The sequence below is a fragment of the Micromesistius poutassou genome (assembly GCF_964030765.1).
Source record: "Micromesistius poutassou genome assembly, chromosome: 21".
NCBI classification, from domain to species: Eukaryota; Metazoa; Chordata; class Actinopteri; order Gadiformes; family Gadidae; genus Micromesistius; species Micromesistius poutassou.
This window is the reverse complement of record NC_140291.1, coordinates 700,417-728,246: the sequence shown is the minus strand read 5'-3', so window position 1 is coordinate 728,246 and position 27,830 is coordinate 700,417. Positions and strand designations below refer to the sequence as shown.

The window sequence follows — 27,830 nt, the reverse complement described above, 5'->3', positions numbered from 1 at the left end:
AGACTAAGAAAATCTGTTATCAGAATGTGTGCGAAGTACTTTGTACTGATTCAGCCGAAGGGGATTTAGCGTGTGTGCACCTGCCCCCCATGTGAATAATAGCAATATAGCCCTTTGGTCTTCATGATAAGACATTTAGTAAATGACTTGCACAGTGATTCGCTGTCTTCAAACTCTGTACTGACCGATGCAACTTGATTCCTAAAGACCAGAGGTCTGTGTTGCCAAGGTTTTGTTTTGTGGGAGACATGCACAGTCTATTGTCGTGGTGAAGCCAGGAGAGATGCTTACGATGTCTCCACCAGCCAGACCGCTGTTGTCCTTTCATTTGGGTTTTCAACAAGCTGCTGTTGCTCTGAGTGCATCCAGTAGCATCCTCCTCTGCTCTCTTTCAATTTAAAAGAATGAAACAAACAACCTCCCATTTCTTCCACTGTTCACCAGCGGTCATGACGATCTCATAATGAAACACATCCATCCTTATAATCTTGACAAAATATTACGTAATGCTGTTTCAATGGATTTCTTCCGGCCGCAGCAATCTTGTCTGATGCTGTCGCAAACAAGTTGTACAAAACTCGATGAAAATGAATGACTTTCATGTCATCTTGCTCAGAAAGTTGCCCATTTGCCGCCACTAATTGACAGCAGCTCCCTCTCCATCAACAGTCGAGCATTTTTCAAACTTATCAAAGAGGGAGAGAGAGGGAGAAAGAGGGGACTTCTAGTGGTTCCTCCTCTTTCATCTTTCTCTGTCCCCTCCCCACAATCTCTTCCACCATCTCTCTCTCTCTCTCTCCCTCTTTCTCCTTCTCCCTTTCTCTCCCTCTCCCTCCCTCACTCTCCCTCCCTCCCTTCCCCCCTCTCTCTCTCTCTCCCTCTCCCTCCCTCCCTCCCTCCCTCCCTCTCTCTCTCCAGGACCCACCTTGAGCTCCTCCAGGTCTGGCCGCTCCATGCTGACCACGGAGGCCAGCAGCTGGTCCTCCAGGCCGTCGCGGGTCACGGTGAAGTTGACCAGGGTGCACTGGGCCTGCAGCTCCGGCTGGTAGTGGGGGTTGGCCAGCTTGGTCTGCAGGATGAGCCGGAAGCTGGGGTTGTACTCGCACTCCTTGTCCCCGATCCGGATGCACCTGTAGGGGGTTTAGACGGTCAGTGGACCCCCCCACCCAGGGGGGAACGTCCGCCTACGGGCTTCGACGGTCGTAAATGTTTTAGAAGAAACAGGAGCGTTGCGTTCCGTAAGAGCAGGAGTGAGAGCCGTCTTCTGTACCCGCCTCACACTCAACACACAGCCAAGAGAAGAGTCTGGAAGACCAGTTTGAGCCGGTAGCAGCAGACTTAGTATTATTTCACAGATAATTTCCCGCCGTTTTACAGCTTTCTTTTTACAAGATAACACGTACAGGTTCACCAACACTTTGTGAGCCCAAACCAAACCGTTTACAAGGGTTTACTTACCCTTTGGGGAAGAAAACATTACATGGAGAGGTGGTGGTGCATTGTGGTGTTAATACCATAAGCTTGGAAACAGTTGGTTTAGCCTTGATGACAGTGTTGGCGGCCAGTGAGAGAATGTATGTGTGTGTGTGTGTGTGTGTGTGTGTGTGTGTGTGTGTGTGTGTGTGTGTGTGTGTATGTGCATGTGTGTGTGTGTGTGTGTGTGTGTGTGCATGTGTGTGTGTGTGTGTGTGTGTGTGTGTGTGTGTGTGTGTGTGTGTGTGTGTGTGTGTTGGGGGGGGGAAGGTGTAGCCTTGCGAGACCGTTCTGAACTTGCAAATTCCCATTCGGTTTTCCTTTGCAGATCAGTATGGCTCCCAGCCATCAAAAGCCTCTCAAAAAATGCTGAAACGCTCGGGCCAGTCCGTGCTCAGAGGAGGGGGGTTCTTAACTTAACTTTAACAAACAATGTACGGAAGATGTAGAAATCAACAGAGCAACCAAAGGTGTTTTATCTGAGTGGTCTGAATAACAACGTGCAAAGATGAACAGAAGGTCTTTGGCAGAGAGCAGGTTGTTTTGCACAACGTAAGGCCGTGACCATGGCTGCCCAGGAGGAAAACGCCAAAGCTGCTTATCCGTGTGGCAGTAGTTAACTTTAGGGCTTGGCCCTGTGCCTTTTTTTTTAAACCCCTACAAACAACCCCTACAAACTGTAATGTGTCATTTTCAGTTTCAGTTTCCTGAAATGGATCGTTCCTGGTCCAATTATCCTGTAGGTAGTGCATAATGTAGCGGGTACAGATCCACCAGGCTGGAAGAGATCCGTGCACGCTCAGCGATAAGCAGGGCTGTAAAAAGGCCTGTTGCCCCCCTGGGAGCCGTCTGACCCACCAGCATGACCAGGAGGTTCAGTGTAACGACCGGGTCAACTCGCCTGCCCTTCTTGATGGTCTCCCGGCCCAGCAGCGGTCCCAGGACCGGGTCCACCGCCTCCTCCATGTTCTCTATCAGCACCACCTCTCCCGCGGCCAGGGCTCTCTCTATGGTGTCCAGGTACCTGACACGCACGCACACACACGCGCGCACACACACACACACACACACACGCACGCACGCACGCACGCACGCACGCATGCAGGCAGGCAGGCAGGCAGGCAGGCACACACACACACACACACACACACACACACACACACGACACACACACACACACAAAGACAGATCAGTGCACCAAACCCTAATGATCAACAATAACAACAACAACCACCACAATGCCGACCACCCCTTCCTCGACCCCACCATGGAGATGAACCAATTAAAGAAGGGTTTGAAGGCAAGCTCCCCACTAGAACGCTACGCGGTGCAGCGCTCCGCTATACGCACCGCGCCGTCGTAGGAGAGCATTAACACCACCGCGGAAAAAAGGAATCTCGTTTTTAATACGATGAGAGGATTATCCTTGAAACCGTGATGGAAAACAACATTCCACTACAATGCAACCCTTTTTCACGACAACAACAACACGACGGTACCACAGATGTACATCTGTGCTACGACGGTGTTGGCTGGAAATCCTTTGATCAGGCGTCCTCACCCCAACCTGCGCCTTAATCCACATGCGTCTGACTTCCCTGTAAGTCGCCGTGCGTAGGTTGAAGCGAGGCGTGGCAGACTTAGCTTAGATTGTCCATCTTTACGCAGCCCGCCTGAGTTTAAACTATTTCAACTTTGACCCCATTCGAAGCTGACCTCTTAAAGCGCCTCCAATCACATCAGGGCTTTGCTTGACGTTCTGAACCCATGGAAAAACTCAACGTCAATCCTGAACCTTAACACATGTTTGACTCCCATCTGTTGCCTGGCTGCATTCCTAACGCCCAGCCCGTGAGCTGCACCCCCCCACCCCCGGGCGTCGTGTCCGGGCTGGGACGGCCCCCCCTCACCCTCTCTGTCCGATGCGTATGACCATCAGGCTCTCCCCGTAGCGGTTCTTGATCCACTTGATGCCCTGCAGCTGGGGGTCCACGATGAGGGGCCAGCGCTGGCAGGAAGTGAGGATGGTGGCGTTCTCCGTGGACATCCTGTCGGCGGGCAGCCCCTCGTTCTGCCAGGCGGCCACGTCGGCGTCGTCCATCAGCATGGTCAGGGGGTCGAGGTCAGGGGTCACGGGGATGGGGATCTGAGGAGGAGGAGGGGGGGGGGGGGGGGGTCACACGGAGGGAAAGACATCGCAACTGTTTTATTGTTTGCCTACAAAGAGTTAAATGGGCTCACTCCTATCGTTCTGACCTTTTAAAACCATACATCCCATCAAGGTCACACAAGGTCACCTACTAGTGGTCCCAAGATGGAGGGTCAAGCATCGGGGCGGTCGTGCCTTTGCAGTTGTAGCCCCCCCCCCCCCCGATTGCCTGTTTTTAAATCCTGTCTTAAAATATGTTTTTTATGCCTTTTGCTTCAACTCAGTGTGAGAGCATTTCTTGGTTGTATTTATTTATTTATTATTGTGTTGTTTATGGCGTCTTTGATTGTACGGCACTTTGGTGAACGGCGGATGATTTAAATGAGCTCCATAAATAAATTTGATTCGATTTGATCGCGAGGCATTTTGAGTTCGCACCACTTCAAACACAATGGGACCATCTCATCTCAGCGAAATCTCGACCTTGAGGAATAAACGACTTGAAAGGCATTAAATCATAAATTTAAAAGCAGCAGAAAATAGATGGACCACATCTTGTAAAGTGTGTGTTAAGCACTCAAGGCATGAAGGAACGTTTTCTTTAGCTTTCTGTCGTATGATATTTTATTTTCATCTTCACTCTATGTTGCTTTGTCTGAATGTGATCGGTGTATCGGAAAAATTGCGTTGAATAAAAATGATTATAAAGCACCAAGAGGCCCATTCATAGTGCTTTACAAAGAAAGGAATCACTTTGTAAAGCACACAGCTTATCAATAATGCGCTAGGAATTTTCATGTCCAAACTCCACGCTACATCACGTTCCATGTGCTTTACTCAATAACTAAATGATTCTGTTTCTTGTTTCTGTCGCTCTTCAAATATGAGGCGTAATTCTCTGCTCTGTAAGCCTTGGGCTCAAGAACATCGAAAAGAAAATTATTTAAAAGACAAACGTGAAATAAAAGTAGTACAAGTACAAGATGATGATGACTTCTTGATAAAATACTGCATCGATCAAACGTATTGATCTCTGATTTAAAAGAATAAAGAGTTGAGAGCAGCCCTCCCATGTTCTGGAAGTTTCTTTTCAGATATGAGGCTCGTGGAACCTAAAAGCTATATAGTAAGCTGTACTAACAGCAGTACTAGCAGCACTTCTAGTGGTTTGAACACGGTTTTGTCGTGCACAGACACAGGAAATGAATACAAGGTGTGCTTCTATCGACGCCGGAGACAGAAGGTACAGCACTCCCAGTGACACGAAGCGTCAAACACCAGCTCTCCCTGAAACCTGCCGCTCATTGTCAGATCTCTTCCCTCTCAGAGACGGCGTTTCCTTGCTTCGGGGGGGGGGGGGGGGGGGGGAGTCCCTTGTTTGCCTCCCGTGCCGCGTGCAAAAGCTTGGCGACGCGCACATTTTGTTTCACGAAGAGCTCAGCTCCTAGTTATCAGATGAGATGGAGAGGATCAGGGAGCCGTGAGCGCTCTGTGAGGATGTGAGCGCGGCGCCTGGCAGTGTGCCTCCACAGCTTTGGGTTCATGACAGCGAGAAGACGCGACCTGCAGTCCTACACATCTGGGGAGCGGGAGCAACGCCAGGCCCGCCCCGTCAGTGGGCTCTGACAGGGGGACAGGGGGCTGGCCGGCTGACAATATTTGCACTGATTTAGTGCGTGTGTTTTGTGGACTATGTGTATGTGTGTGTGTGTGTGTGTGTGTGTGTTTTGTGGTCCTGCGTGAGTGCGAAACAACGCCAGGTCCATATGCTAAGGCGAGCTTCACTGGCACGTATGATTGCACGTTAGGGAGTGAGAAAAGGATACAAAAAAAAAAAGAGAAATAAAAATGACTTTACACGAATACTATACATGTAAATGAAAAATGCAAGATTCAGTAGGTACTCGGTAGTACTCTGTGTGGCCAATCCATTGTTTGGGGGGGGGGGCATGGGCCTCCCCAAGCGTCCCCCTCCCCGGCGCGGTGGCGGCGTGCTGACCGTGAGCTGGCTGAGGTAGGGCCTCCAGGTGGCGTCCATGAGCTGCTGCCTGTAGCGCTTGGTGAAGTAGCCCAGGTAGGACACGAAGGCGGTGATGAGGAGCACGTCCCCGCACAGCGTCCTCTCCTGCCTCCGGAAGCTCTCCACTGCCTCGGCCCAGCGCACGTTCTCCGAGGCCAGACCCCCCACCTGCACACGCGCACACACGCACACACACACACACACACACACACACACACACACACACACACACACATGCACACACACATATGAACATACATGCATACACACACACACACACACCCGCATATAAACATATGCATTCACACACACACACACACACACACACACACACGCATAAACATACATACATACTAATCGGTTGGCTTATTTAAGGGGTGTGGCATTGTGTGTTCGGGGGGCAGGTCAGAGCTGGCTTGACGCGGGGCCAGTACTTGCACGGTCTGTTATGCTAAATTATGCCATCTTTAGTCTGGGCTAGAGTCAATTGCTGACAGCTTTTCTTTTTGCAAACATTCAGTTGTGTTTTGGAACCGTTGATTTATTTTTGTTTATTAGTGTTTGACCTTGGTTTGAAGCGACTAAAACTTCACTCTTTTTGGAATTGCCCCCCCTTGTTTTTGCCCACACTCTGCTGTCCAGATCCAGAATGCGTGGGGCGACCCCGTCTGTCCTTCACATTCCCCCAAACCAATCGGGGGGGAGTGATGCCCCGGTTGGTCACAAAGGCCTCGTGCACGGTGCAGGCACATTCAACTCTCAACCTTTTCCCTCAGCAATAGCTGAAACAGCTAAAACAATATCCCTCACATCTCTCCCTACAGCTCCTATAATCACTACACTACATGCTACTTATGCAGGAACAACAGGGCCTGCGTGGTGGGGGGGGGGGGGGGGGGGGGGGGACAGGCATCAGCCCGTCTTCACCACAGCCAGGGCGCGTCACGGAGGGACAGGGCGTTGGGCTGAGTCCACCGGCTGACAGGGTGATGGCGCTGGTGATTATGTTTGTGATGAGCAACAGAGCCCTGACTCCAAAGCTCCTTGTTGTTCCTGTCAGCCCTTTTTCCATCTTCCTGTGAATAATTTTTCATTACCATACTAACCGTGTCTACACGCTCCCCCCCCGCCCCCCCCCCCCCCCCCCTCTCTTTTGCTACTGTCAGCAGGGGGATTACACTGTAGGCTACTACATTGACTGCCGCACTGCGTGTGTTTCAGTGTGTGCCCAAGCGTGGGCCTGTGGGGCAATGTGTATTTATGTCCATTGGTATCCATGTGAAGTTACACACATTTTATGTGTGTGTGTGTGTGTGTGTGTGCACAGTTGTGTGTTTGTGTAAGTATGCATGAATATTTGCACGGTGCGGTGCACCTGCTCAACACAGAGAGAGAAAAAGAGAGAAAGATAGTGAGAGAGTAAGAAAGAGAAAAGAGGGAGAGAGAGAGACAGAAAAGAGAGGGAGAGAGAGTATGGCTGGGTGCAACCGATAGGGATTGAATCAAGAAAGAGTTTACAGCTAATGAAAGATTTGTCGATCAAGGATTTGTTTTATCTTGAGTTGTGTCGCAATCCTTAATTTTGGAACATTTAAGAACAAATCAGCAATCAAAACCACATTTAACCTTCTTACAACCCAGAACCTTTGATAGCCCTCTGTGATGGATTCGCCAAATCAGATCTCTTCAGAGCAATCATGGCTTATGGGAGAAACTTCAAAAAAAAGAGAAGATGCCAACGCAGACTAAAAAGGAGCAGGCTGGCGAAATGTCGTTACTCATATCTCCAATTCTGAGAAGGATATAAAGAGGATATTCTTAATAAGAGAGATAAGACAGGATATCTATGCCGACGGTCCCTTGTTTTCATTGGAGAAAATTAAATGTTCTTTGATCAATCTAAAATATTCTCTTTGGTAATTCACACCATCTCACTGACACGTTTAATATTAACCACCAACTGAATTAAATCAGACTTTCAAGGGAGAGTGCAACACAATTCAAATGGATCTAGAGTTGCTGTGAAATTAACAGTAAATCAAGATTAGCGATATGATTTGAAAGTAGCTGTGGCCATGGTTAAACTGGAATTAAAGTGTGCTGCAACACATGAATTGCTTAAGCTACATTTACCTATAGCGACATTTAGTTAATTATCATCAGCTAGATGCAACCAACCCTAACTGTGAACCTACACAGAGAGCGAGAGAGAGAGACGGAGACAGAGAGAGAGACAGAGATAGAGATATACAGAGACAGAGAGAGTCAGAGACAGAGAGAGAGAAACAGAGACAGAGAGAGTGAGACAGTGACAGCTCATTTGCATGCAACCTGATGCCAATTCTCTCTATTGGATGAATCTGATGAAAATCGTTTTTTTGTGTGGAAATGAGCATCAGTTGGCGACTTGCTTTCCGGTGCATTCTGGCTATGTGGTGCACCATAGGGAACCCGATACACTGACACCTCAGATAACGCTACCAAATGGTGTCTAAATAGTGCACTGCATACGAGTGTCATATAGGTTTCCCTATGATAAAGAGGGAATAAAAGAGAGGACAATATATGAAATTGAATGTGTGTATGTGTCTCTGTATTATAAAGAGTCATACATTTTTATATACATATGTACAGGTTCCATGGATTGTCTACATTGTGTACATATTTATTTCTGTTCATTTCCATGTCGGGCAACACGTTTGCTAATTTAAAAGGTCATGCCAATAAAGTTTGTTAATTAAAAGGCCATGCCAATAAAGCTTTATTGAATGGAGAGAGAGAGAGAGAGAGAGAGAGAGAGAGAGAGAGAGAGAGAGAGCGAGAGAGAGAGAGAGCGAGATAGAGAGAGAGAGGTAGAGAGACATAGGGACTCACCAGGCGGTTGGCCAAGGTGATGGTGCGCTCTGTGGACTCCGCCTCCTGTTGACACTTGAGCTTCTCCGTGGTGGCCTTCTCAAACTTCGCCGTCAGCGTCGCCAGGTTCTCGTTGAGGATCTGACGCACACGCCCACACACACACAAAACCAAGGACACACCCACACACACGCACACACACAAAACCAAGGACACACCCACACACACGCGCACATCCGAGGACACACACACACACACACACACACACACACACACACACACACACACATCCACACATTCACACATACAGGCACACAGCACAAGCATGCAAACACACACGTACACAGCACAAAATCGCAAACAACCACGCACACAGCTCAAACACATAGACACCCGAGGACACACACACACATAAAGCACAAACACAGAATCAATCACACACACACACACACACACACACACACACACACATACACACACAGCATGAACAGGGACACACACACACACCCACATACACATCCGAGGACACACACACAAACACGCACACAGCACAAACACGCAAACACACACGCACACACACAGAGGAAGAGTGATTGACACACTGCTGCAGGACAGCGCACAGAAATACAATTAAGACGTCGAATGAACAATCGCACACACACACACACACACACACACACACACACACACACACACACACACACACACTCGGACGCAGACGGACAAGTTCCCGTTCCAGCCCTCACAGAGGAACACGGTTTGCTGTGTCTAATCAGGAATGAAAACAAACTCAGGGAATTGGGCGAAAAAGTTGTCTGTAACGCTACAGAATCTACACGCCCACTACCCTCAGGCCCCACCACCACCTCCTCCACCACCTCCACCACCACCACCACCTCCTCCACCACCACCACCTCCACCACCACCACCACCTCCTCCACCACCTCCACCTCCTCCACCACCTCCACCACCTCCTCCACCTCCTCCACCACCTCCTCCACCTCCTCCACCACCTCCACCACCTCCACCACCACCACCTCCTCCACCACCTCCACCTCCTCCACCACCTCCACCACCTCCACCACCACCACCTCCTCCACCACCACCACCACCTCCTCCACCACCACCACCACCTCCACCACCTCCACCACCACCACCACCTCCACCTCCACCTCCTCCACCTCCTCCACCACCACTACTGTGGATTTACTTGGCGTTTGGAAGCAATTAGCGGGAGGACAAACAGGATTAATGGGCAGAGAAGGCGCTCCGGTCCTGAAGATTAGTCGGAGGATTGCTAATTCCCCTCGGCTCCCCCGACCCGCTCAATCCGCTCAAACGAGCCCACGGAGCGGCACAGAGGAAAAAAATAAAAGAGGAAAGGAAACAGAAACCGAGACGGGGGGCGAGAGCACGGGCCATCGGCCGTCTCTTCTTCGAAGCCCAGCAGGTGTGACGGCGTGGTGACGGAGGAGGGGGGGGGGGGTACAGGCGGGAGGCCCGTCTAGTTAGGGAGGATGTCACCGCATCGATGTGATGGAGGAACACACCACCGGGGGGGGGGGGGGGGGGGGGGGGATTTTCTGATGCTGTGACGGCGCGGTGTCAAGCGGTAAACATTCTTTCATTCCCGACGCGGCGCTGACTCGCCGTACTGCATTGTCATCGTTTGCCGTCGGCGAGGTACGGGGAGGATCGTACCGACGCCCGGGTGAAGGAGGGGCCTGTTTTGCGCGGTGGAGAGTCGGCGAGTCGTTTTCAAACTTTCTTTTTATACGACAATGAATAAAGGTCAGCTCGAAATTTCCAGGTGGATGGATTCTGGTTTGAGGTGTGTTGCTGGTTGAAGCCCGAAGCGCCCTGGTTTTGGATGGCCTACTAGCGCTGTGCCTTCACCAGGAGTGTGATACATAATACATGATCGCTCGCTAAAGTGCTGATTACAAGGATTCTTGTCTCTGGAGTTTTTTGTGCAGAGTCAATTTTTTGGTAATTTTGTCAATATATAATACATTTATCCCTAAATACGATACATGCCTGATGAAGGAAACTTAATGATTTATTGTTAGTATTATTACAATACCCTTCAATCTTTTTTTTTCAGGATGCAATACATTATACATACTTAAGTTTTATTCAAATTAAATTGTAACTTCACCATGTGGTGTGATAACGGCAGGGTATTTTAATACTATGCTATTTTTGTGTTTCTTGAGGTCAACTAAACGTGTGAAGGAAACATGAATATCACTGTCAGCTGTTTGGCTGGTCTGCATAGTGTTGATTCCAGAGCCTTATAAACACTTTTTCTTTAAATGTCGGTGCCCAGAGACATGATGTTTTAGCTTTGCTTTCCCGTTGAGGAAAGTTTAGTAGTGCTGTGCTGAGTTTGTGTTCACCGTTAACCAATCAGATCACCGCATCCGGCATGCTTGCAACTAAATACGAAGCAAAAGAAAAGTGAAAAGCACGGCAGGAATGGTCGGCCTTACAGGACCACGTCCACACTCACATTGATCTTGCTCTTGATGGCAGCGAGCTTGTCCTGGGCAGTGGCCAGCTCGGAGTTGGCCTTGCTGAGAGCCTGACGCTTGGGCTCCACCTCACAGAACACCTCGTAGAAGCGGACGATGTTGATCACCCAGGAGCAGAGGCCGGCCGCCGCCAAGGACTTGGAGGAGACGAGGTCAGGCTGGAACTCTGGGTTCTGGAGAGAGGAGAGCGTGGGACCCAGTGGGTGAAGTACCGGTCAAAGACAGACAGAACAAGCCTTCCTTTGTACTGTGGTACACCAGAGGATTAACATTGACCCAAACAGCAGCAGGCCAGCGCCTCTGATCTTCTGCAAATCGAATGAAAGGCCATGCTGTTTTTTTTTACCCTTTTCCTTTGCTTTAAAAACTAAACATGAAGAAAAGTTCATCATCATTTTTGTAATGTGGTCAATGTGGAATTTTTGGCCCTTTGACTTTTCTGTCATCGTTTGACTCATGGTACCTTTTTCCCCTTGCGGCCATCTTGGTTCAAAACGCTAGCCAGTGCTTGTTTACAACCAAGATGGACTCAGACGGCCACTAGTGGGAACAAGACCCAGATCCCCCTCCTCACTGCGTCACTCCTCCAGGACCACTAGCGCTGCTAACCTGCAGGTAAGGCCGGATAGCCTTCAGGCACGCCTCCGGAATATTCTCCTTGTTGAAGGTGATCAGGGAGTCCAGGAAGGCGTCCACCTTGGCCATCATCACCTTGGCCGCCTTCCAGCTGCGGTCCTTGGGGACACACCCACCGGGCGCCATCAGCACCATCACGGCCGCCACCACGTTGGTCACCTCCACCACCGGGGAACCGAAAGACTTGAGCTCCGTCAAGTTGCCCTGGGGGAGAAGAAAGGGGAAAATGATGCAGACAAAAAAAATGACAATTTGAGTGTTGGTGGTGAAGTAAACAAAAGTTGAGTTTCCTTTCTGTTTGTTCCAGAACAACAGGACTAAAGGAGGAGGAGGGAGAACGTGACTGCACCCGGAGAACCGAATGACGTCCACTCGGTCACGCAGCTCGGAAGGGCGACGTGTCGGCAGACGGGAATGACAGCGGGAAAACCCAAAGGCACAGTTAATGAATTAAGTTCTGTTGAAATGGGGGGGGGGGGGCGGGGGGGGGAACCCCACGCCTTTCAATTCCTTTCGGGCGAGGAAAAACAAATCCCAAAAAAGAAGGGAATCAAAAAGTGCAGGGGGAGGCAAGAAAGGAAAATACCCTGCTGCCTTTGAGACAAGAGAGAATAGTAATTAGGGCCTCTTCAGAGAGCTCTGGGCTGCGGTGCCTACTCTAACAGGGGTTGAGCACCCATTCTCCGACCACCCCAGGTGGGCGGAGAAGGGGAAGGTGACATGGGAGCCCGGACGTGTCCACGGAATGCTGATCCGGAATTACAGCGGGTGCCTATCCGCGGGGCTGGGCGTATCGCACCGCTGTGTGAGGCAAACGTCATAGAGGGGGAAAAAAACACAATAGAATAAAATGACTGAAAATTGACATTAAGAAAGTTTTGAAAAATATTGAAGTGACACGAGAACGCTGACGAGACGACTATCCCCAATTACTGTGAAACTAATCCGTTTGTTTGAGGGGTTTGTCGACGAAGCAAGGAGCGCTTTAACATCCAACGGCGCGCCCTCAGGAAGGTAAGGAGCAATAACAATCAAAACAGTTTGAGCTGAAACAGACCAAAAAAACGATGACGAACAACGCAAATCAGCATCAAGGGCTTTTCTCACACAAGACCGTGTTTTTACTTTATTTCCAACCAAATTCAGCATGAGCAACGAAAAACCACCACCGCCATCAGTTAACGATTTAATCTCATCTGCTGGAGCTGTTTTGGAGCCACGCGAGGCCGCGTCCAGAACGCTGGGAGCTATCGCCGCCCAGCACAAGGACAGACTGACGGTCGGTGTGAAATGCTCACTTCTCTACGGGGGACAGCCGCACGTTCCGAGTGCTAGGTCACGAGGAGCGTGCCGCTCACACACACACACACACACACCTTGTTGAGCGTGTTCAGGGCCTCCTGAGCGGCCAGGAGAGCGGGCTCCGCCTTGGCCAGGTCCTCCTCGCAGTCCCTCTGCTTCCCGCTCACCACCACCGCAAAGTCCGCCACCTTGGCCTCCTCCTCGTCCGCCACGGCCTTCTCCCGGGACACCTTCTCCGTCTCCACGCCCACCACCTGACCGGGTGGAGACACACCATGGCTCACTTCACCGAAAGGCTCTGCTGCTTACCACCTGGGACTCTCTATCTCTGTCTCTGTCTCTGTCTCAAACTGCAGACGAATAATTGGTTGAATCCAGCAGATGATTCCTATTTGACGCTGCACTGTGAGTCTAACTCCAGAGTTTTCCAGAGTGACTCTAGCTAATGGAGGTTTTCTATTGGACAGGAGCCTGCTAGTCGAATATACACTTATTGACACATTGACACGTGTCAGAACTTTCTCTTTCTCTGCCCCCGTGCCAGTGAAACATGGAACTGTACTGAAACAGTGAGCACAAAACAATGACATATATGCCATATAATGCCATATATTATTTGCCCATTCTCTGTGTGTACATATCGAGGACATTAATAATGTATAACAGAAGAGCAGCCTGTGTATATAATACATACAGTATCGAATAAATCAGGCATAATGCGGAGAAACCAGGCTGACCCAAAAAGCAAATAGCTGCAGGTCGGTTCTAGGAGGAATATGGAATAAAATACAAATCTGTGCAATCGTTTTATAAAGATCATCTCATGGACCGTTTGCTGCCTTATGCAATTAGACTTGGAAGAATGGACATCTATCAGCTGATGCCTTTCAGCAGCGGTTAGCGAACGGAACACGAGCAGAATAACGGAAGCCTGCGTGACCTATGCGGTTGACCGGCGCAGGCAACCATGCTGCTTGTCTTCATGAGTCTCAACGGGCCGGCGACAGTACATTTCCACACTACATCGCCACTGTGCTACACTGTGCATCCACTATGCATCCACTATGCCATCCTGTGCTACAATGCTACAGTACATGCTACATTGCTCCAATGTACATCCACTATACAGTATGTGCCACATTGCTACAGTACATTTCCACAGTGCATGCTACAATGTACATCCACTAAATAGTTCTGTTGTACATGCTACAATTAGAGCTGGGACTACTCGTCGACGTAGTCTACGTAATCTACGTCATAAATTAGTCGACATGAATAATTTGCGTTGACGTGTCGTCCCTGTTTTTTTTTCTCTCTCCCAGGATGGCAGCAAAACACCGTCAGTTCTGTTGAGTTCCCCCCTTCCTCACCCTGGAATGTTCATTTATCAAGCAGTTGCAGTAGTAAACCAAAGATCCTCCTCTCTGAGTAAACGTTACGTTAGACTCAGGGCTTAAATTTCAGCGCGTGATTGCGGGTATTGCGCTTTTTTTTTTTTTTAAATCCTTCAACTCTGGCCAGCATAATGCGGGACAATCCCGCACACATTTCACTTTGTTGTCTGATGAATTTATAAGAACGCGACTTGGGTGAATTCGGGTCTATTGACTTCACTTGACAAACCATCTTCAGATTTCAGTGGCGCATCTGTCCTTGGTACAATCTTTGATCTGGCGACAAACACACACACACACGCAGACACACAGAACCCATTCGCGCTTGCTCCTTCTCGTTCTCTCCCTCTCAAAAGTTGTACATGACCCATGTGCTGTTCTTGGCAATTATTTCCATCGCTATGAGCTTTCAGTAGACTAATGCAAAGATGGGCTGCTGGCTTAAACGTACCTCTACAATTTCAGCGCGGGATTGTGGGTATTGCGCAATCGGTACACATTCATGGTACATGAGGATACTGGTGTACCATGAAGATGTGACTAAGAGAGGAGAGGGAGAAGCTAATAGGACTGTATATAGTTAAGAAAATAAGTCAGCAACTACTGTTTCCATAGTACATGTAAAAGGATTAAAAGTTAATGAATTAATTGAAAACAAAGTGTTAGATTTCTTTAGATTTCTTCTTTTCTTCATTTTTCAACTGAGCAAAGATAAAGCAGAAGACAGAGTACAGTACACGGCAGTTAAAATAATAGCTCTTAAGGGGGGAATTCCCCCCCATCTTGAAGTGTTGAGTTGTCTAGTTATTTTCTCAGTTCAATAGAGACCTCTTTTATACTCCGGTAAAAAGAGAACTTCTGTCATGTTCTATGATTGTAGGCTTTGCCTTATCGGCTTGTCCCGTGCACGTGCTCGTGCGCAAGCACAAGCCTAGACGGCGTAGCCTACATGAAATGTAACAATAGTTATGATATTATAACTCTAGTTCTATGATTGTAGGTGTAGCCTTCTGGGCCTTCGCCTTATGGGCTTGTCCCGTGCGTGTGCAAGCACGGGACACACCTAGACGGTGTAGCCTACAATCATAGAAGTAGAGTTATATCATAACTATCGTTATGTAGTTCTAGTCTAGCCGTTTACTCTCGTAATTCCATGATCTAGCAATGTCGTGGAAATATTAATCATAACTATAATACACAATTATCAAGCAACCAGTTCCAAGTAGTAAACACTACATTAACACACATTAGACAATTTGATAATTTAAATTACAGAAATTATTTTTGAAGTTGAGCCTCTGAGATGGCTGTAGTATACACAAACACACACGCACGCACGCACGCACGCACGCACACAGGAGTAGACAAGTGTTTTCATTTTTGGTATATTCCTCCTGGGGGACTATTATTTATTTTGTTATTTTGTTAGATGCTGCATCTGGCATCAGAATGCATTATTTTGCAGTTTGCACAATTTAATAGCACAAAAAAGTGCCAATGTTAAAGAAATGTTTAATAAATATTGATATGTTAACAAGAAATGTTTTGATATCCTTGTGTGAAAAGTTATATTTCAAGTAATGTGAAATAATCGGTAACTGAAAAAATAATCGTTAGATTGATCGTAAAATTAATCGACAGATTAGTCGACTAATGGAAAAAATAATCGCTAGATTAATCATTTGAAAAATAATAGTTTGGGACAGCTCTAGCTACAATGCTACATTACATTTCGACCATACATGCTACAATGCTACAGTACATCTCCACAGTGCATGCTACAGTACATTCCCACAGTACATGCTACATGCTACAGTACATGTTACATGCTACAGTATATTTCCGCAGTATATGCTACACGCTACAGTACATCTCGACAGCACATGCTACAATGCTACAGTACATGCTATATGCTACAGTACATCTCCACGTGCAAACAGCCGTCCCTCTCGCACCTGAATGAGTTTGTCGGCGTCCTCGTTCTTCTGCTTCAGCTCCACCTCCTGGGCTGCCAGCTTGGCCTTCAGGTCGTCCACCTGGGGAGCCATGAGAGGTCAGAGGTCGGAGGTCAGAGGTCAGGTCAGCAAGGTGGGCAAGATGTACTGGCGAGTGTTCATTATGAATATGTTAAGTTTGTTAAAGTATTCCCGCTTTCCCTCCAAACTAAACTATTGAAATAACCAGCCGTTGTACGACTTTCCAGAGTCTTGTCCTGGTGGAGTTTCTCTAAAGACTCCTCACATTCCCCTGCTCCACAATGGAAGCGGAGGAGAATGCAATAAGGAGTAAATGAATGTCATTAAACTGTGGATAATTCTATTTCTGTCAGATGAAATGGTGTAAGTAGCAATTAGTGTGTAAATCATGGGTCCAAATGAATCTATGGCTATCTCCTAATTGCATCTCTGGCATGGATTTTTTTTGTTGTTTTTGTGGTGGTTGTTGTTGTTTACGTCATTGCTTGTTAGTTATATCATCTGGAGATGGCAGTTAGTATTAATTGAAAAACGAATTGATGCTATGCTCTCCGGTCAATAAAGAAAAGAAAAAACAGTGAGCAGTGTTTGGGGTATAGATATTTTTTTATAATAATTTGTTTGCGTTCATTTTTTTAAGACTTTGACTAAAAACAATAAATATCTTTTTCATGACCATTAAAATGAAGGACAGATGAGGACAGAAAGAGGGGGAGGGGCGGGTGGGGGATCAATAATATTGCCGTAGATCTCAAACTGTTGCTGTGTCTCAGTGCTGCACGCCTACACACACACACACACACACACACACACACACACCCATACACACAAATGTAACAGAAACACATACATTATTCAGGAACACACACCCACCCACGCATTCACCAACCCACACACACACACACACACACACACACACACACACACAAAGTGCTGTCGTAAAGACAAATGGAGGCAGTTAGTCGGCCCTCATAACTCCCCACAAATAGGGCGCCACATTTACCTCCGACTTCATCACAACGCGACGCTGGGGAAATAACAAAAAAAAAAAACAGAGCACTTTAACGCGGCCCGTCTTTCGGCTAATTAACAAACAGGAAATCATGGCCTGAGGGCCCAACCAGTTGTGTTTGAGCGGTGCGGCGCGTGGAGAATGTTCCGCTCCATCGTGGAAAGAGCACCAAGTGAGCCATCAACGTGATGAATAGGAGACAGGCAGAGGGAGGGGGAGAGAGAGAGAGAGAGAGAGAGAGAGAGAGAGAGAGAGAGAGAGAGAGAGAGGGAGAGAGAGAGAAGGGGGGGGTCTGGTGGTGCTGTGACTGTTGAAACAGCTAAGAGGAGGATAACAACTAATTGCTGAGAGACCCGCTGAGAACTGATTCATCTGGGCCACGTTGTTTTCTGTTACTCTCTCTCTCTCTATCTGTCTATCATTCTCTCTCCAGCTTTCCTTCTTTCTTTACAGCTCTCTCTCTCTCTCTCAAGCTTTCCTTCTTTCGCTCATTCTTTCCCTCAAGCTTTCATTCTCATTCTCCCTATCTCTCTCTCTCTCAAGCTCCCTCTCTCTCCCTCTCGCTCTCTAGCTCACTCTATCCCCCTCTTATCTCTCTCCCTCCATCTTCTGCCTTCAATTCCCCAACCGTGACGGCAGCCCACCTTCGCCCCTAATGTAAAAGAAGGATTGGCAAATGGATGTGTGTGTGTGTGTGTGTGTGTGTATGTGTGTGTGTGTCTATCTGTTTATGTATGTGTGTGTGTGTGTGGGATATACAGAAAGTACTCTGAGGTTTATACGATTTCCAGGAGAAAGCCCCAAACGTTCTCCATTCCATCCTCTCCCATGTCAAGCCTCTTACGGATTCACCTGGCATTCACGTTTGGCTCGCAGGGCTCCAAGTCTCCCTGTGATGGCTTCATGAACACAACAAAAAGACATCTGGCTGGGTTTGTGTTTTGGGGTTTCCAGTCATTATCCCGGAGAACAAAACCAAACAGGAAGCCATGCATCTCCTTTAATAAACGCGAGGAGCCGTGAGTGTCGACTGGTTTGGAGATTTGTTTAGAGATTAGGGAGCGCTCTCAACGTATACACCTACCTCAAGTGATTAGCGTCGGAAAGAGAACATCTCTGAGTCGCTTGTGTGTCTGTGTACGCGCGTGCGTGCGCGTGCGCGTGTGTGTGTGGGTTTCTGTGTGTGTGTGTGTGTGTTTGTCTGTAATAGACATTCCCCGCTAGCTACCCATAAGCACAGCCGGCAGATCCAAGCACAGCTACTTGGCAAATGACGCTCTCTCACTTTAGCTACGCTCCGACTCCTTAGCGGCGTTTTAATCATCGTGATCGACTCTGTACTTAAGGCTAGCGACTGCTGCGTTGTGGGGAACCTACGTTCACGCACGCCGCTGCTAATGTCTCACTGTGACTGCTCACTGTTCACCGGGGCTCAGCGGAACATCAAGGCTTAGACTGCAGCGAAAGACGACACTTTGGTCACCACGACGACCAGGGTGGAGGCGGCAGGGCCAGTAGCGGAGGAAACGCTTCTGATGGTCGATGACTCATCCTGTATACGTGTGCGTGTGTGCGTGTGTCTGGGTGTGTGTGTGTGTGTGCGTGCATGCTCATGAGCTTGCTTTGTTACTACGGTAGAGTGTATCTGGGGAAAGTAAACTGTGTATACATATATACACAGTTCACTCTCAGGCCATCACTCTCAGGCCGACTGATGTCATGTGGGCTGCCTTTGTGTGTGTGTGTGTGTGTGTGTGTGTGTGTGTGTGTGTGTGTGTGTGTGTGTGTGTGTGGGTGGGGGATACTCTTAGGGGAATTGCATTCCTAATTGCGTGGGCTGCCAAACAACGAGAGATGTGTGTATCTCTAAGGGAGTAAAAAAAGGCCTGTATGTGTGTGTGTGTGTGTATGTGTATGTTTTTGCGTGTGTGTGTGTGTGTGTGTGTGTATGTGTATGTTTTTACGTGTGTGTGTGTGTGTGTGTGTGTGTGTGTGTGTGTGTGTGTGTGTATGTATGTGCGTGTGTTTATGTACTGTATGTGCCTGTACTCATTGCCAGGAATAGGTTTTTGTGTTTTTTTTTTTCTGAAGTTAAACCACTGCAATTAGGACAGCTTCTATGACAGGCCCTTCTGTTGCGTTATCAGCACACCTATTGATGGGAAAAGGTGTGGAGAACAATTACCATAGGAACGCTACAGATCGGTGGAGGCAGCAGACCCTACTTCTTAAACATTGTTACGTGACATGGGAACACAACAACAACAGCAACAGCAACCACAACACAACACATAGAATCACACGTCTAATTGGTGGTGTGCTCGGGAACAGAATGTTGGACGCGGCGCTGCGAACGCGAGTGTACCTTTTTGAAGGGATTGAAAGGATAGGAAGAAGGTAGATGTAGTCTAACGAGCTGTAGAAGGTCATTAACAAGCTTAACGGAGATGCCCTGAAGGCGGGAGTCAGGCTTGAATTAAAGATCTATCGACACAAAGCGACCAATCCCACCGACTGTTTTCATCTTTGATTATCATGCAACTGTCCTAAAATTGGTCAAATCTTCATCCATGTACTCACAGGTAATATCCTTCCATATTTTGACTTAGACAACGTGTTAGGGCATTCATTTCTACTCCATACTACGATGGACTTCCAGGTGAACAAGGTAATTAGCGGCGGGCAAAGTGTCAGACCTGGTCCCCCGGGCTCTGATTGGATCGTGCAAAAGCACGCGGAAAACAAAATCCCTCGGACTGACCATCAGTTAAAACAAATGTACGCTCTCACACTCACACACCGCGATACGAGATTACAGCTCTCTGTCTATTGGCTGTGCAGAACCCCCCCCCCCCTTCCCGCTTCAATTATTATTAATTGGCCACATGTCTCTCGAGAAGGGGATTTTTTAATCATCGTATCAGATGAAGGGAGTTCTACGCTTGTTTTATGTAAATTGATTTTATGGCAGGGCTGTTGTTATTTGAATTTGGCTGTCTGTGAAATAAAGTAAATAAGGTTGAAAAGAGAAAATATATATCATTTATATGATACATATATATCAAAAAAGAGAGAATTATATTGTTAAACCTCAAGGGACTTACCATGATAAAACAATGTTAACATAGGCAGAATGAAATAAACTGGGTGGAGGAGGAGTGTGTGAGCAGGTGTGGAGTGCGTGGGCGGGGGTGGGGGGACCTGGGCGGAGGTGCTGTTGAGCTTCTGCAGGCCGTTCTCCAGCCGCTCCATCTTCAGGGCCAGGTCCTTGCTCTTCTGGCCCAGCAGGCTGCGGTACAGCTTGATCTGCTCCAGGAAGGACTTGGGCGTGGTGTAGTTGTAGCGCCGCTCGTCCACCAGGTACTCCTTGGACATGTTGTTGACGCTCATGTGGACGAACGCCATGAACTTGCTCACCGACTCCTTCAGGTCGGGCTGGGATGAGGGGAGAAGAAGAAAGTCAGGGGAACGGACGACGGTGCGGTCGCAGGTGAGCCGGCGTCTTACATCACATCAAATCGGCCAATCACGTTGCAGTTATCTGGAAGTCCCCATTAGGCAAACAGCGAGGCAAAAACACGGAAATCACTGTCCAAAAGTGTCTTTAACAACACTGTGTAGACTGGCCACTGTGAAAATACACTTATTAGAATCCCCTTCAGAACACTTCATCCGTTTGCTCGAATGACTTCAGTAGAATATCTCGAAACAGAAAACGAGGCGTAACTCCGCCCCTCTCAGTTTTGGCTTTCCGGCCCAGTCTGTGTGCCGCGTCCCCCCAGGTAGTTCTGCTATAAACCCAGCAGGACTGCTGGATCCCGGATAACAGAAGAGCTAAGAGACACCTCGGCCGCGATACAAACAGCCACCACTCCAATATGAGAGCTCCCTTCAAAAACTCATTTTTTGTTTACATTTGGTGGAGCCTCCCAGCTGGCAAACGGCCTCCTTGGGCCGGTTCCTTCCACACTTGGTTAGAAGCGGGTTTGCTCGATGATGAGGGAGCCACATCACCTCACAGTGTGACTGACACGGGCGCACCGTGAGCCAAGATGGAAACGACATCTTTTACTAAATGATTTCAAAATCAGCTTGTCATTAGCGGCGTCTGGGATCCACACCGCGAGAGGAAGATCTTATTAAGCCCCATCTCAGGGGTCACCCGCCGCACTCCACTCTTGTCACACACACCGTGGGTTTTCTGGGCTTGTGACATTTGGAATTACATTTTCAGAGTGCCGAGTGAGGAACATCATTTAAGTGGGTGGCTCTATTTGTGCTTGTGTGTGCGTGTGTGTATGTGTCTGCGTCTATGAGTGTGTCTCTTGTGTGCTTGTGTGTGCGTGTGCTTGTGTGTGTGTGTGCGCGTGTACGTGTATATGTTCCTTTCTGTGTGTGTTTATATGCGTGTGCGTATGCATGTGTGTGTGTGTGTTAGTATGTGTATGTGTGCGTCGGTGCCTATGTGTGTGTGTGCGTATGCATGTGTGTGTTAGTATGTGTCTGAGCATGTGCGTGCGTAAGTGTGTGCTTTTGTGTACGTGCGCCTTTGAGTGTGTGTGTGTTTGTGTGTGTGTGTGCCTGTACATATGCATACGTGTGTCAGCATGTGTCTGTGTATTTGTGTTTTGTGTATAATGTGTATGCGTGCACGTGTGTTTCTGCATGCGTGTGTGTGCACGTGTCCGCTCCACATCTCTAGCCCTTCTGTTCCCACCTCGATGTTCTCCACCTCCTGCAGGAAGCGGAGGCTGACAGACTCCAGCGCCTCCTGTGGCCACTCGTGGAACCAGTCGATGGCCGTGCAGTTGACCACCGCCGGGAACTTTCTGCTGCGCACACGCAGCTTGCTGCCCACCGGGGAGAAGCAGAGAGCCACCTGGGACACACACAAGCACACACACACACACACACGCACACACACACACACACACACACGCACATGCACACACATACGCACACGCACACACACACACACACACACACACACACACACACACACACACACACACACACACACACACACACACATTCAGCGGAATCTCAGGAGCAAGGTGAACTAAGGTGAAACCCTTCCTTAGCAGGCTGGCAGATGTTCAGATTAGCTTAATTTGATGGGCCTCTTTCATGCCTTTTACGGACAGGAGAGTGGAGAGGGAGACAGGAACGAGGGGTCAAATAGAGAGCAGGGTCAGAATCAAACCAGGGTCGCTAGGAGGTGAGGCCACTATGTGTGTAGCGTGTGGGCCGGTTGAGTCACCCTGCCTCCCCATATTTCAGTTCTGCACGGCTCTACTATCTTTGCACTTTTGCACAAAAAACGAGTGTCATCCAATGAGGAGTCTAAATGAACTGTAACCGAACAATGACGCCGTTCTCATTAACATCGGATGACCCATTTATTTCTGATCCCACTCTGCCATCGCCGGGGTTACCGTGCGTTTTATGTCCGTGACTTGCAAATGTCACAAAGAAAAAAACCATAGGGATCCGACGTTAAACGTTAAACTGCAATAGTGAACAGCAGCTCCAGCAGAGCACATAATGAAGGCTCTGAGGGGCTGACTGAGATAATGCACTTGGGGGATTTCTCTTCACTCAGTGGCTTGGCCCAAGACGTTGGAGATCTGAAACACCACCACCAGTGTGTGTGTGTGTGGGGAGGCTGGAGGGTTATTCAGGACCATCTGCCCGCTGTTGTTAGGGAGAACATGCCTTGATTTGCTCGGACAGCGAGGTACAATGAGAGAGAGAGAGAGAGAGAGAGAGAGAGAGAGAGAGAGAGGGAGAGAGAGAGCGAGAGAGATAGGGAGAGAGAGAGAGAGAGAGAGAGATAGGGAGAGAGAGAGAGTTTGAGAAAGAGAGAGAGGAGAGAGAGATGAAGACAGAGAGGGAGACAAAGAGAGGGAGAGGAGAGGTGAAGAGAGAGAGAGATAGAGAGAGAGAGAGAGAAGATATGAAGAGAGAGGGAGACAGAGAGAAAGAGAGAGAGAGATAGGGAGTGGGAGGGAAATGGAGAGAGAGAGAGAGATGAATAGAGGGAGAAGGAGAGAGGAAGGATGAAGGGAGAGGGAGACGGAGAGAGGAGAGAGAGGAGAGAGAGAGCTATTGTCTTCATAAGTAAAAGAGATGACCTCCTCTCCCGTGTGAGTCTTGATCTGACGGGAGGCGGGGACGTGACATAAGACATGTTGCTGGCCACACCACCATATGAATGATGGCCCTCCCCCCACCTCCCCCCACCACTCTCCACTCATAGCATCCATCACCCCCACCCCCCACACAGGGGAGAACGAATCAGAGGCAAGTGGGTGAGTGCTCCTCCGTTCGGCCCGGGGTAATCTGCCCACACCGGCCATTTGTCCCGTGACCATCTCCACCGCCCGCCTCTAAAATGATACAGGCATTCATCTTCAGCCACGCCGGGAAATGGAAGCTGTCCAGAGGGGGCGTGGCGGTCGGGAGACCGGCTCAGGACAAGGTCTGTTACCAGAGTTTGCAATGTCACATATGAATACGCAGGCTCTTGGTCTTGTCCCTTGCTGTGCTTTCAGTTGACGTTACCTCAATGTTCACCGGCACAACTTCATAGATCATAATATCTAGTGTTTTGATTTGTTGTTGTCCATTCATACGAGCCCTTTGTCTCAGACCATACATGTGCCTTATTCCATTTCTGCACACTTCTTGGAATACGGCTATTGTTTAGTATTAGTGTTAAGTCTTCCATTTATTATGGATATGGTCATATTTTTCATTTTTTTAACCTTATTTGTGATTATTTTTAGTAATTTGATATCTAATTGCTATTTTCTTCCCTCAGAATGTCTGGTTTGCAATATGAAGGAGTTTCACATAAAGCACTTGACTTTTATTTCACAGTTAAACAATAAATGTTAGATTTTCTGGTTTTATAAAATAGTAAAATATATTGTTTGTACTTTGTACAAAACAATTATATACTGAATATATATCATTTACAAATGAATATGAATATACACATATGTATACAAAATGAGAAAATATGAATAATATTAGATACGGTCTAAAATCCATTTATAATAATTATCTCTATTTTTTAACGAGTTGATCAACCTGTCTATAAAATATGTATTCTGGAGAGATGAAACGACAAAACCTCTCCTTGGGACCCACTCAACATGCTGGGACATCAGCTTCAGGGGCATAAACAGAATGAAAACAAAAACACCCACTCCCTCCCCCAACGCTATCTTACACACACACGCGCGCACACACACACACACACACACACACACACACACACACACACACACACAATGCACACACACACACACACACACACACACACAATGCACACACACACACACACACACACACACACACAAACACACACCACGCACACACACACACACACACACACACACACACACACACACACACGCGCGCACACACACACCCGTGTGTGTGCGTGTGTGCGTGTGTGCGTCTGGCCGTCAGCTCCGCCTCACCTTGAGCTGTCGTCGGACGCGGTTGATGAAGAACCTCCAGCAGTTGTCCCGCGTGTCCATCTCGCCCGACTTGCGCACCTCGGCCCGCACGGCGCTCACCACTGCCTCCGCCTCCTCGTCCGGGAACAGGTCGGGGATCTCACCTGTGGAACCGGTCAGGACCCCCGGACAGGGGGGCGAGAACACACAACAACACCATCAGGGGGGCGAGAACACAGAACACAACGCTGGGTCAGGGAGACTAGAACACAGAACAACACCATCAGGGGGGCGAGAACCCACAACAACACCATCAGGGAGACGAGAACACAGAACACAACAACACCATCAGGGAGACGAGAACACAGAACACAACAACACCATCAGGGAGACGAGAACACAGAACATAACACTGGGTCAGGGAGACGAGAACACAGAACACAACAACACCATCAGGGAGACGAGAACACAGAACACAACGCTGGGTCAGGGAGACGAGAACACAGAACATAACGCTGGGTCAGGGAGACTAGAACACAGAACATAACACTGGGTCAGGGAGACGAGAACACAGAACACAACAACACCATCAGGGAGACGAGAACACAGAACACAACGCTGGGTCAGGGAGACGAGAACACAGAACACAACGCTGGGTCAGGGAGACTAGAACACAGAACACAACGCTGGGTCAGGGAGACTAGAACACAGAACACAACGCTGGGTCAGGGAGACGAGAACACAGAACATAACGCGTGGCTATGGAGACAAGAACACAGAACATAACGCTGGGTCAGGGAGACGAGAACACAGAACATAACGCGTGGCTATGGAGACAAGAACACAGAACATAACGCTGGGTCAGGGAGACGAGAACACAGAACATAACGCGTGGCTATGGAGACAAGAACACAGAACATAACGCTGGGTCAGGGAGACTAGAACACAGAACACATCGCTCTCACAAGGAGACAACAACACAGAACCAAACGCCGAGTTGATGCTTAATACTGGATCCTTTAAGGTAAATGAATGGTTAATTAAAGTGCCCTTATTGTAAAGCGTTACCAATAGTAACATAACGATGTTGTTCCTGTCAACTCAGGCCTGTATGTTCCCGGGGTGCATAGAGATGATCATTTCTTTCATTTTTAAATACTCAGTAGTGTAAGTTTGTGTTTAAATAAGTCATAAGACATGAGTGCATGAAGAGTGTTGAAGCTACCCAAAACAATACAAAAAATAGATACTCTCTATTTCTTTATTTACTGACTGTATAATTCATCTCTTTCAGAATTAATTTAAAGGATTTAATAGACTGTTAACCTGTAGATACAGGTTAAATCCCTTAAAACTACAACACAGATATAGCAGCTGAAAATATAAATACAGGAAATACTGGAAGTAATTAAAAGCCTGCAAGCAGAGTGGCTCCAACAAGGTCAGCCAAGGTCGCACAACCACACAGCCGCCGCCGATTGGCCCTTAGGAGAGTCACCTGACGCCAGCCTGATTGGCCCTTAGGAGAGTCACCTGACGCCAGCCTGATTGGCCCTTAGGAGAGTCACCTGACGCCAGCCTGATTGGCCCTTAGGAGAGTCACCTGACGCCAGCCTGATTGGCCCTTAGGAGAGTCACCTGACGCCAGCCTGATTGGCCGGGAGGAGAGTCACCTGACGCCAGCCTGATTGGCCGGGAGGAGAGTCACCTGACGCCAGCCTGATTGGCCCTTAGGAGAGTCACCTGACGCCAGCCTGATTGGCCCTTAGGAGAGTCACCTGACGCCAGCAGATCGTTGACCAGGACGAGGAACTTCTCGTCGGCCACCTGGGCGTCGGTCATCAGGAGCACCGTGCCGATGTTCTTAACACCCGCCTTGAGGTAGAGGGAGGCCAGGTCGACCTGTGGGGCGAGAGAGAGAGAGAGAGAGAGAGAGAGAGAGAGAGAGAGAGAGACAGACAGAGACCGGGGAGAGAGAGAGAGACCGGGAGAGAGAGAGAGAGAGAGAGAGAGAGAGAGAGAGAGAGAGAGAGAGAGAGAGAGAGAGAGACAGGGAGAGAGAGAGACAGACAGAGACCGGGAGAGAGAGAGAGAGACCGGGAGAGAGAGAGAGAGAGAGAGAGAGAGAGAGAGAGAGAGAGAGAGAGAGAGAGAGAGACAGACAGACAGACAGACAGACAGACAGACAGAGACAGGGAGAGAGAGAGACAGACAGAGACAGGGAGAGAGAGAGACCGGAGAGAGAGAGAGAGAGAGAGAGAGAGAGAGAGAGAGAGAGACAGACAGACAGACAGACAGACAGACAGACAGACAGACAGACAGACAGACAGACAGACAGACAGAGACAGAGAGAGAGAGAGACAGACAGAGACAGGGAGAGAGAGAGACCGGGAGAGAGAGAGAGAGAGAGAGAGAGAGAGAGAGAGAGAGAGAGATAGAGATAGAAGAGGAAATAGACAGAGGGATGGAGAAAGGGAGAGGGGAAAAGGGAGGGAGAAAGAGAGAAAGAGAGCGAGAGAGAGAGAAAGCAAAAGAGGGTGAGAGAGGGAGAGATGAAGGGAGAGAGACCACGTGTTAGACCTTCAGCCGTAACGGCATTAGACAACGCGGTGCTTAGCTTCCTGTTGCCGGAGCACAGTGACGGCATCAGGGATTAAAACGACGGTATCCTTTATTTCCCCCGGTGCAGCTCTGTGACCTGACAACCACACCTCTCTGCTCGGCTCAAACTAATAAAGACTTTTGTTTGCCGGGCCAATATTTCAAATGATCTGTCGGTAATCATATTAAATGACGGCCTGCTCGTTGACGGCTGGACACACATCACTGTCTGCAGGTGTCCAACACATACTGTACACAATATTCATTCCTGGTGTGTGTGTGTGCGTGTGTGTGTATATTTTTGTGTCTGCATGTATGCCTTATTTGTGTGTGGGGTTGTATATGTGTCTGTGTGCATCTATTTCATGTGTGTGCGTGTTTGTATTTATACGTATGCGTGTATGTCTTGTG

At 48.5% G+C, this 27,830-nt stretch overlaps 1 protein-coding gene across 1 annotated transcript in view; it reads right to left on the bottom strand.

The window, feature by feature from the left end:
* dnah9 (dynein, axonemal, heavy chain 9) overlaps positions 1–27,830 on the bottom strand; it is a gene marked incomplete at its 3' end in the record, with an annotated part of 148,941 nt that overhangs the window by 49,434 nt on the left and 71,677 nt on the right. Inside the window, exons 46-58 of the mRNA XM_084485520.1 lie at positions 26,597–26,720; positions 24,840–24,982; positions 22,067–22,228; positions 20,551–20,784; positions 16,317–16,397; positions 13,042–13,221; positions 11,639–11,869; positions 11,008–11,202; positions 8,517–8,636; positions 5,622–5,810; positions 3,384–3,619; positions 2,375–2,497; positions 926–1,130 (exon numbers count right to left, since the gene is read on the bottom strand). Coding sequence (XP_084341646.1) covers positions 926–1,130; positions 2,375–2,497; positions 3,384–3,619; positions 5,622–5,810; positions 8,517–8,636; positions 11,008–11,202; positions 11,639–11,869; positions 13,042–13,221; positions 16,317–16,397; positions 20,551–20,784; positions 22,067–22,228; positions 24,840–24,982; positions 26,597–26,720 — 2,223 coding nt within the window. The remainder of the gene's footprint in view (positions 1–925; positions 1,131–2,374; positions 2,498–3,383; positions 3,620–5,621; positions 5,811–8,516; positions 8,637–11,007; positions 11,203–11,638; positions 11,870–13,041; positions 13,222–16,316; positions 16,398–20,550; positions 20,785–22,066; positions 22,229–24,839; positions 24,983–26,596; positions 26,721–27,830) is intronic.